General features: G+C 38.8%; 1 protein-coding gene across 1 annotated transcript; it reads right to left on the minus strand.

Moving 5' to 3' along the window:
• Window positions 1–2711: 2711 nt before the first annotated feature.
• On the minus strand, window positions 2712–9466 carry STEAP1 (six transmembrane epithelial antigen of the prostate 1). The gene is made up of 4 exons (XM_009330532.1): window positions 9374–9466; window positions 6697–7209; window positions 5092–5256; window positions 2712–3433 (listed from the first exon to the last, which is right to left on the minus strand). The coding sequence occupies exons 1-4, from the start codon at window positions 9464–9466 to the stop codon at window positions 3176–3178; spliced, it is 1029 nt and encodes a 342-aa protein (XP_009328807.1). The 3' UTR covers window positions 2712–3175.
• Window positions 9467–10364: the final 898 nt, after the last annotated feature.

The following is a 10364-nucleotide window of genomic DNA, read 5'->3' on the forward strand; positions in this document are numbered from 1 at the left end:
TTGTTGCTAATGTATTTATAGAAACATTTTTAATTGTCTTTTATGGCAGTAGCCAGATTAAGTTCTAGATGGGTTTTGGCCCTTCTAATTTTCTCCCTGCATAACCTCACGACATCCTTGTAGTCCTCCTGAGTTGCCTGCCCCTTCTTCCAAAGGTCATAAACTCTCCTTTTTCTCCTGAGTTCCAGCCAAAGCTCTCTGTTCAGCCAGGCTGGTCTTCTTCCCCGCTGGCTCATCTTTCGGCACATGGGGACGGCCTGCTCCTGCGCCTTTAAGATTTCCTTCTTGAAGAATGTCCAGCCTTCCTGGACTCCTTTGCCCTTCAGGACTGCCTCCCAAGGGACTCTGTCAACCAGTCTCCTGAACAGGCCAAAGTCTGCCCTCCAGAAGCCTAAGGTACCAGTTCTGCTGGCCCTCCTCCTTACTTCTCCAAGAATCAAAAACTCTATCATAATTTCGTGATCGCTATGCCCAAGATGGCCTCCAACCACCACATCACCCACAAGTCCTTCTCTGTTCGCAAACAGCAGGTCCAGCGGGGCACCTTCCCTAGTTGGCTCACTCACCAGCTGTGTCAGGAAGTTGTCTTCCACACACTCCAGGAACCTCCTAGACTGTTTCCTCTCTGCTGTATTGTATTTCCAGCAGACATCTGGTAAGTTGAAGTCCCACATGAGAACAAGGGCTAGCGGTTGTGCGACTTCTCCCAGCTGCTTATAGAATATTTTATGAGTAGCTAGTGGACAATACAGAAGACAAAGGGATTTCTTTATCATTGCACTTGCCCCAACCTGTTCCACTAGAAAAATGATTTTATTAATTTTTTTATGACTTCTGACAACAAAGTGCAGGTAATATTCTGAATAAGCCTTTGGCAAATATTATTCTTTATCCCTAATATGACTTCTAAAAGATTTTACCTATTTCATTTATAGAAACGTAAATGCTAATGCATTGACAACCACACTTTTCCTGTTCTGTTAGAAATTTCTTAGATTCACATTGCAGACTAGTTTTCTGTGTTTTAGAGTGTTTGCCTCTGTCATGCATTACTGATTTGATACACAATGCCACTCATTTCTCTTCAGTCTATATTATACAGGCCACCATGTCCCCAGTTACTTTCACACTACTACATTAAGTGCAAATAACAAGGCATTTTAAGTTGCAGTAATTGGATGGAGTTACAACCAGGAAAATACAAAAAGTAGTATCCCTGTAGCTATTTAATTTGTTTGTTATTTATGCTCAGTGTACCAAGTCCACAAATGTACAACAGAATCATTAGCTGCAGAATCATCCTGGCCTGTATCAGAAATAGTGTGGCCAGCAGGAGTAGGGAAGTGATCGTGCCCCTGTACTCAGCACTGGTGAGGCCGCACTTCAAATACTGTGTTCAGTTTTGGGCCCCTCACTACAAGAAGGACGTCGAGGTGCTGGAGCATGTCCAGAGAAGGGCAACAAGGCTGGTGAGGGGTCTGGAGAACAAGTCTTATGAGGAGCAGCTGAGGGAACTGGGGTTGTTTAGCCTGGAGAAAAGGAGGCTGAGGGGAGACCTCATCGCTCTCTACAACTACCTGAAAGGAGGCTGTAGCGAGGTGGGTGTTGGTCTCTTCTCCCAAGTAACTGGCGATAGGACGAGAGGAAATGGCCTCAAGTTGCGCCAGGGGAGGTTTAGATTGGACATGAAGAAAAATTTCTTTACTGAAAGAGTGGTTAAACATTGGAACAGGCTGCCCAGGGAAGTGGTTGAGTCACCATCCCTGGAAGTATTTAAAAGACGGGTAGACGAGGCGCTTAGGGACATGGTTTAGTGGACATGGTGGTGTTGGGTCGATGGTTGGACTTGATGATCTTAGAGGTCTTTTCCAACCTTAATGATTCTACGATTCTATGATCATTAGCACCATGTATTGCGTATTTTTTTATGCATACATTGTTTTCCTGTTTGTTTTAATACCAGAGCCATTACCAATTACAATTCTCATTCAGATGATCCCAGCAATAGGTGGCATCAGTCCATGTCCTTGTCAACTCATGCAGGGAGACTGGCAGAAATGTTCCTGATGCTGGGTGAAAATATTAACTACTGCATAACATATTTAAAAATAGATACTAACAAATGAATTATTCATTTAAAACATTCAGCCAGACCTATGCAACATAAGGAAAGTGAGGTTTAATTAGCTTATATGAAAATTTTTGTAAAAGCAAAGGCATGCAGAAGCCATTTTACATAAAAACCTCACCAAATCAATGTCAAGATTCAAATGTCTATTTTTAATGTTTTTCTTCCAGTCACACAATTGTGCTGGCCCTAGAGTAAACAGTAAAACACATTTACCTGATGTGAGTTATCCCACTGGAATAATTTGTGCGAATAAAGTTTAGCACATGTCAAGGGCTGCAGGCTTAGGTCAAAAGCATGGAAAATTTCCAGCATCAGAAACAAAAGAATGTGTTCGTGGAATAAAAAATGGGAAATGTTTTACCATGTTAAGTAAACAGAGACACACCTAGTCCTGTATAAGATGGAGATCTGAGTCTAAAACCTCTTTTTTTAGACTGTGCCCAAGCCTCAGGAGAGATTTACCTTGTAAAGTTCCCTGCAATTCTGCTTGCCGAATTGTCTGAAGTTCAAGACCTGGTGGGAATACACAGTTTCTGGCTCATGTGCCAAGGTCACCATTCTGCAGAGTGAAACATAGGATGCAGGCGATAAGGGGGAATGGGATGATAAATACTCTAGTTGTTGTCCCATTATAATACTGAGATTTAACAAAGGAATAAACGTGGCTGTGGGAAGCACAAAGTATTCCTGGATTCTGTGGTGTAATCATTTATTTACTTTCTGTGGTCATCTGGAGCAATGATTTATGATTGCTTTTGCCTATGAAAGAATTACAATTGAGACAATAAAGCCCTTGGATTTTAAAAGCAGTAAGTCAGAAGAAAGAAATGATCATATACCAGAACACTGAATAGATTAAAGTGTAAAATGAATGTTTCCACCTTCTGTTTTAGCAAAGGTCCAGATTGCATCAAGTATCCCATACTCCTGAAGTCGAAATGAAAAGCGAAGAAGAAACATCTATGGAAAATACGAAAACAGAGCTTGCGAGTGCATATTTCATGGCATGGTTACATACATAGACAGGAAATGTCCATATTTGATCTACAGTCTGGAAGTCATGCTGGTTTGATTGGTTTGTGTGTTAGCTTCCCAACCACATCTGATCTTTTTTATCCTCCTCCTAAAACATGGGAGGAGCAGTATGCATTTACAAAGCAGAACTACAATAGGAAGAAAAACTGCTACCATAAATGAAGGTGGTGTATACCAGATGAATTGGTTAACATCAACCCACTTATTCCAAGCAAACACCAGTGCATGAACAGTGCATAGCAGCAGAGCTAAATATCCCATCTTGCTCTGAAAAGAGAAAGAAAATAGTAAGCTATTTATTTTTTCCAACTTGGCAAAAAGAGTACTCTGTTAAGCAAATATGGAAATTGGGAAGGGCCTCAACCAACACACTTAAGTCAAAGAAAAGAGACCATTGGCTTTGAATAAAATTTAAGAACTATAATTCAAGAATCCAACCATACCCCTCTATGCCACCATAAGAGAAAACAGATGAGGCACATTTTTCAAGTATTGCTATGATACTTATCTAATATACAGAAGAGATTACAAACTACAGGCTCTTCCTGAAAAAGGGTCAGTTCTTAATATCTCAATTTATAGATGTCATCTGTATCCTAAATTACTTTATTTCTATGATAAATTACTATGATTTCAAAAGCAGATTTAGAAATGGATTAATCAGTTATTTGCAAAGAAAAATTTTAAGGTCAATTAAAATCAGAAACTCTAGTAAGTCTAGTACTATGACAAAAGCAATTGCACAACTACAGGAAACTGAAGTCTTTCATTCCACTTACAGTGGTAAATTTGGCTTAGGATGTCTACAAAATTCAGGAGTAAAGGAAATTTTATGCTAGAGTTACTAGTAATTTTGAGTTTCTTGTTGCATGACAATCTTGATATTGTTGGAAAAATGGAATTACTCATCAGTAAAGTCAAACACTACCTTTCCAACTGCTAAATCTACAGAATCTGATTTTCGAGTATAAAGGTTATTTGTTTATAAAACAAATCCAATATAGTAGTATTACTCTTCTGGGTTTCTTCACCATACTAATTTAATACTGAAAGCAGTCATACACTCGGAGACTCCCTCCTAGACCTGTCCATATATATTTATTCTCTGCAGAGCCAAAAACTTTTCTTACAAATGATGCACTAATTGTAGGAAGATACACATTTCAGATCTACTTTTCAAATTCAGATTAAATTTTCAAATGCCAGGTACTTAGTAGGTTATTGTGTTTTCAGATTTTGGTGTTCGGGGACCTAATTCAACACTTGCTTAACTCTAGTGTGATCATATTGATGTCAGCAGAACCACCCCTGATTATTACTGCGTATGGTACAGGAGAACTAAGAGCAAACCAGATACTTAGGTGAACGAAACAAGCACATCTGTAGCAAACTCAGGACTGGCTGGATTTGATTATGCATCTGTTCTAAGATGTCTGCTTTTCAGAATACACCTTTTTGGAGGGGGTTATGAAGCTAATAATGCTGCAGGTGGAAAACCTTTGCATGTATTATTGGGCAGAAGTCTTCTCCCGGTCCTTCCAGCCACCTGGTACTGCTCAGGCAGTAAAGAATTGCCAAAACAATTCAGCAAAGATGACTAAAATCTCTTCAGCACCAGAGGTCTTTGACCTAAGAATAGGTCCTGAAGGGACAACTGCTGCTGGTCATGAAGCCAGAGGAGCAAAAAAGTGGTTTGGAATTGTCTTTCACTTTATACCCTGAACCTGACAGCCTTTTCTCCTGACAAAATAACAAATTAAATGAACATTTTTTGCAAAGCAATTAACAGAGTACAGAACAAACTTTTAGATTGGTTTCACTAACTCCTCTGTGTTGGATATTTCCAACTTCTAATGGTCTTAGCTGATAACGTACAGTCCTGTAAATGAGGACTAATGACATGCACTAATGACATTTATGCGTACCTGAATGTAGTGGAACTCTCTCCAGGTCAAAGAGTGACTGACAGATGGGATTGATGTTATTGCCAGCAAGGCCAGCAAAGCAAGTCCCAGAATTCCTAGAGACACATAAATCTCCATTCTCCAAACATCGTGTTCAATCCAGGCATTTTCTTTTTTTTGTTTGACCTGCCAAAAGAACACCATATTTAAAATGACAGACTGGCACACTTAGCTGTTTGTGTGAAATACAGCTGTTTTCACCATAATATTCAGGAAATAAGCCAAGAAACACAGTATTTTTGTTTGTTTTAATGTCTCTGAATGTAACTGCTATTTACTTCTGATGACAAAATCTCCACTAGTATCTGCAGAGCAAAGGTGGGCTTTAAGTGAGAAGAATTTAGACTTCATCAGTGTCTTGGCCCAGGAGAGATTGGTTCTGAGACCTGTTAGCCTGCCTTCACAGCAGGAGAAATCTTATTCTTTGACAAAAAAAAATCCATCTATGGCTAAAACCATATCTGGGAGATTATAACAACAGGAAATATATTAACAGCACTATTTTAGGGAGCTAATTCAGCTCTATTTTTTTAAAAACAACAACTTGGTACATTCAGCTGCACTCAATACAATGGTTGGTATGGATGAAAAGGTTGTGATTTTCATAAACTGATGTCAAAGCTTCTCCTATTTACGACTACTTGCAACATCCCTTTGATGCTGATCACATGCTGATCACTAGTGATCACCATGGCGTAGTATACCCCAAATATGATCATTTCTTCATCTTGAGGACTGGAATCTCAAGGAAATTTCTGGTAATCCATTCAAGTCAGATTACTGGTAAGGCTGATTTCAGAGTTTTCAATAGGTAGTTTGACTGTTTACAGAATTCTTAGAAGCTGCTAACATCATATTGTGCTTTTAATAAAACTCTAGATTAGACTTTGAGGGTAATAAAAATGTACATTTGCATTCTATACCTTATATTGGAATCTTCCTTCTACTGCAATACACATGGCACTCAAGGTGATATGCAAGTACTAGGAACTCTGTAGTCACAGAGGATCTTAGAGAGCTTTGCAAGCCAATTATTGCCTATGACTCAGAAGCATGATTGAAATTCTATCTTTTAACAAGTTAGTGTGCATCAGTCCAATTGTGGAGCCATCAGTGTTCACAAATTTAGTTTGTGGCAAACACAGATTATTGTGATTTAGCTCAGCCTTCCTTCATTGCTGGCTAATTCACTTTACAAAGATGTCTAAAACTGTTGTGTGCTCAGTTTTTGTAGACAGTTAGATTCCACTGGTGCTGAGACACTAAACTAATAGTGTGCCAAAGACTTAAATGTTCCTGTGAGGCAGGTATAATTACGTGCATTTTACAGAGATAAAAAGTCCCAAATGAAGAAGATGACTTATTTAAGACACACTGACTCTTGACTCTCTATTACATGCTTTAACAACTAGGTCCTGCTCCATCCCTTAACAGTGCTCTGTGGGGATCTGCTTCAAAATCAAACAAAGGCAATGAAAATGGCTTTCCCCCCATCCAGATTTGCTTGAATGACCAAACCAAGGATTTTCTGAATACAGAAGGTTGGTGTTTGCATGCCCATCATACCTGCTGGAATGCCCAGTTCAGCAGCTTGTATCTGTATGATCTTCTCATTGGATAGCATAGGCTATAGCAGGCGTGCATTGTAGCGAAGAAGAAACTGAGAAGTCCAAATTGCTTTCTTGATAACATCCATCTATCCAGCCACTGGGGAAACCTTTTATACTTGGTGCCAAAGTACAGCTGGAAACCAGCAGCTAATATTCCTGGTAAATATACTAGTGCTAAAAGGGTAATTGAAACCACTGGTAAAACTTTGTTTATGACAAGGATTGGAATTTTATAGAAAACATTTTCCTTTCTGGTTATAAAAGGATATATGACATCTCTCAGAGAAGTGTAAATAAATGTTAATAATGAGATCACAGATGCTATCTTCATTGGCAAGTGCCACTTGGGGAACAGATCCTGATTGTAGTGTTGTTCTGAAGAGTGTTCAAACTCACCAAAATGGTGTGCTTGATGTAAATTAAAAAGTGCAGCTGCTTCTGGTGGATTGGTGACTTGCATATCCACATTCTGGAAAGGACAGAAAGGAAATACCAAGTGAGGTCAAGAGAAGATTAAAAACTTCCGTAATGACAGTATTTGCCAGCGTGGCTTTTACACCGTACTGCACTGAAACAATGTACAAAACATACACACTATTAAAGACAAGGTAGCTTGAAAACGTGTTTCAAACAACATAGTCAGTAGTTGAGCGAGGCACTTTTAGCATAGATTTCTCATTCTTCATTCATTATCAATGGTGATTTCAAAATAGATTTTAATTCCAGGAAGTTAACTACACTGCAAGGGGAGATGGATTACATTACGTGAAGCATCATTACAGCTTCTCATGATATGAGCTACAGATTTCAAATGTCAAATTTCAGCTACAGACTTAATGGTGTAGCCCAAATAATATGCACAATAACAGAATCCAGAGTCAAGACAATAAAATACTTCATTCAGTCCCTGCTATTTTAGTGACATTTAATTGGGGGAATAAGGATGTAAGTAGAAATGTTTGGGATCCAGCGTATTAGACCAGCTGCACATTTGTCAACTCCAGCATCGAGTCCTGTGGTCTTCTTCCTCTCCTTCACAAATGTAATAGCATCCTCTTAACTTTTATGAAACCTTGTGAAACTGAGTCACTTCAGTTTAAAAAGCTGAATTTTCTGCTGACAAGTAGGCATGGCTTGATTCTAGTCTCACAGAAGATCTTGGCAGAATTATCACAGACTTTGGAAGGAGCTAAGCTAGTACAAAATTTTAGTGTAATATTATAAACTGTTTTACACTGAGATAATGTATTTAAAGATTGTCCTATAGTTATAGTTCATGGAAGAGGTACATGATCAGTATACATACAAAATGAAAATACGTGTATCAACAGCAGGACATTGCACTTGATGCAGCAGACAGCTGACCAGGGGCGGAGAACTAAGAACTGATAACATTAGGTAATAAACATGTAAGTCCTTTAATATTCTCATGAAATATAAAGTAAAACTGAACTAATGCTGCAATGGTTCAGCTTTAGAATGGCTAATGTGGCAGATGTCCAGACCTCCACAAGGTGAAATGGCACTGTCCATTTTGAGGAAAGCAAATATTAGTAGTTTGAAAGTTGTAAATTAGCGTTCTGCTAGGATACAGGAGATCTTCCTATCTCAGCAATATTATCTGGCTTTATTCTTAAGAATCAAATATTACATTGAAGCTGATTAAGGGGTCAGTTCAAACAAGGTAGTACTTGTAAATAATGGAAGGGTAAGTAGGTGCAAGTCTTGTGTTCATCTTCAATGATACGTAGGTGTTTTGTTTTAACAGAAAGATAAAAAATGTATGCTGCTATCTTGCTGTAAAATCCTAATTAGAGACAAGGTAGCCTGTTTCCCACCACATGTCTGACTGACTTGCCTACAGTGCCTCACAGCACAATTAAAGGGCATGGTCTTCATTAGGATTTTTTAGCGGAATAGCTACTACATGTTTATCTGATGATAAAGGCGTATCTTTGTAACAGTGAAGGTGTAGCCTCAGTAACTTTTATTCTCTAGTCTGTGAAGAAAAGTGGAGTGTAGTCTATGCATTGCGGAATCGGAAGTTGGTATAAATGACACAAACTGAGATTCGTATCTGAAACAAGTTTCACCTAGAGATACCTGTTTCTTGAAGAGATAGTTTGCAAAGCCTAATTCAGTATTTCACAGCCTGTGAGACAGTTCACTTTAGAATAGAAAGTTGTAGCTTGAACTAATGCTGTGCCTCAGCAGTTGCAGAGGCAAATGCTGTTGGAGTGGATTTTTTTTCTGGACTTTTTTGTGTGATGTGGAAAACTTACTGAATGCAATGTGGCAATTATGAAGACTCCTCCAAAGATAAACTTTATATTCCTGTACAAAAATCCCAAATTATTTCTACAGAGCTTTGCTCATCCAGTAAAATACAACTAGCAACTAACCTCATGTAGTTTTTAGCTGGCCCAAACTTTGTGTATTTTTTAACATGGACTGGGATTAAAATTGAATGAGATGCTCTTTATCTTTTTATCTCTTCATGTCAATATTGTGACAAGACTTCAGAAGTATTGGTGATATGCCAGTGTGATGGGAACACTGTTTCTGGACAAAATTGAATGAAAGATTGCAATATTCTGTGTGGCATATGAGCTGCTTTTTTACAGAAACATTACCAAGTTGCTAGGGTTTCCTCTATTTCTTCTTGGCATGATGCTCTGACCTGCATTCTGATCAATGGCATGATTATCACCTTCCCTCTTCTCCATTGTGGAAACTCCCTGCAAAACAAACACAGGATGTAAAACAGGTTTTGAAAAGCCCTACTGGAACTTTGAGGCCTATTTTCCCTCAAAATGTTTTGATCCCTCTCCTCCACCCATTTGCTGGAGAAGGTACGATAATCTAGGGAAAGTCTGTCCTCTGAGAAGAGAACAAAAAAGCTCAGCTTGTTTTTTAAGTAGAGCAGAGACTAAGAGAGGGTATGAATCAACAGAACAAAATCACTAGTGAAAAATAATATTTAAGCTAAATGCCCATGTCGCCAGTGGAATGAATGCATTAATTTAGGCTGAAAGTTTTTAAATTACAACAAATAAGTTTGAAACAGCTTACAGAAATAACATGTAAAATATTATGAAGGTGGATTTTGGTAAATTCATGAGACCTGCTGATGCAAGAAACCCATGCAAATGTGTTGTTCCTAATATTTTTTAGGTTTTAGGATTTAGGTTTTAGGATTGGTCTACCTGACAGTCACTCTGTGGCTTCAGAGGTATATTCTCCCTTTGAGATTGTCAGGGAACTCCAGCTGGAGCTTCACGCATGCTGTACCAAGGTATACTGGCAATACTTGTCACCCACAAGTACCAGCAGAAATGGTTCTAAGCTAGTAAGGACTACAAGAAATCGGAAGCCAGAAAAAAAAAGGAAGAGAATGGATAAACTGAAAGAGATGTTTCTGAAAATCCTAGGGTAGCAGGAAAGACGGTATCTTCAAGGCTGTAAAATAACTATAAGGACTGCAGGGACTTCCCATGTGTGCATCACACTATCACACACTGCAGGAGGAGAGGCACTAGCAGCACACCACTGGAAGCTCAGGGTGCCATACCACAGTGTGACTTTCTGTGGCTACCTGTAAGACAGTGACTAGGTAGCTCTTCC

This window comes from Pygoscelis adeliae, unplaced genomic scaffold (assembly GCF_000699105.1).
Source record: "Pygoscelis adeliae isolate BGI_AS28 unplaced genomic scaffold, ASM69910v1 Scaffold27, whole genome shotgun sequence".
Classification (NCBI taxonomy): Eukaryota; Metazoa; Chordata; class Aves; order Sphenisciformes; family Spheniscidae; genus Pygoscelis; species Pygoscelis adeliae.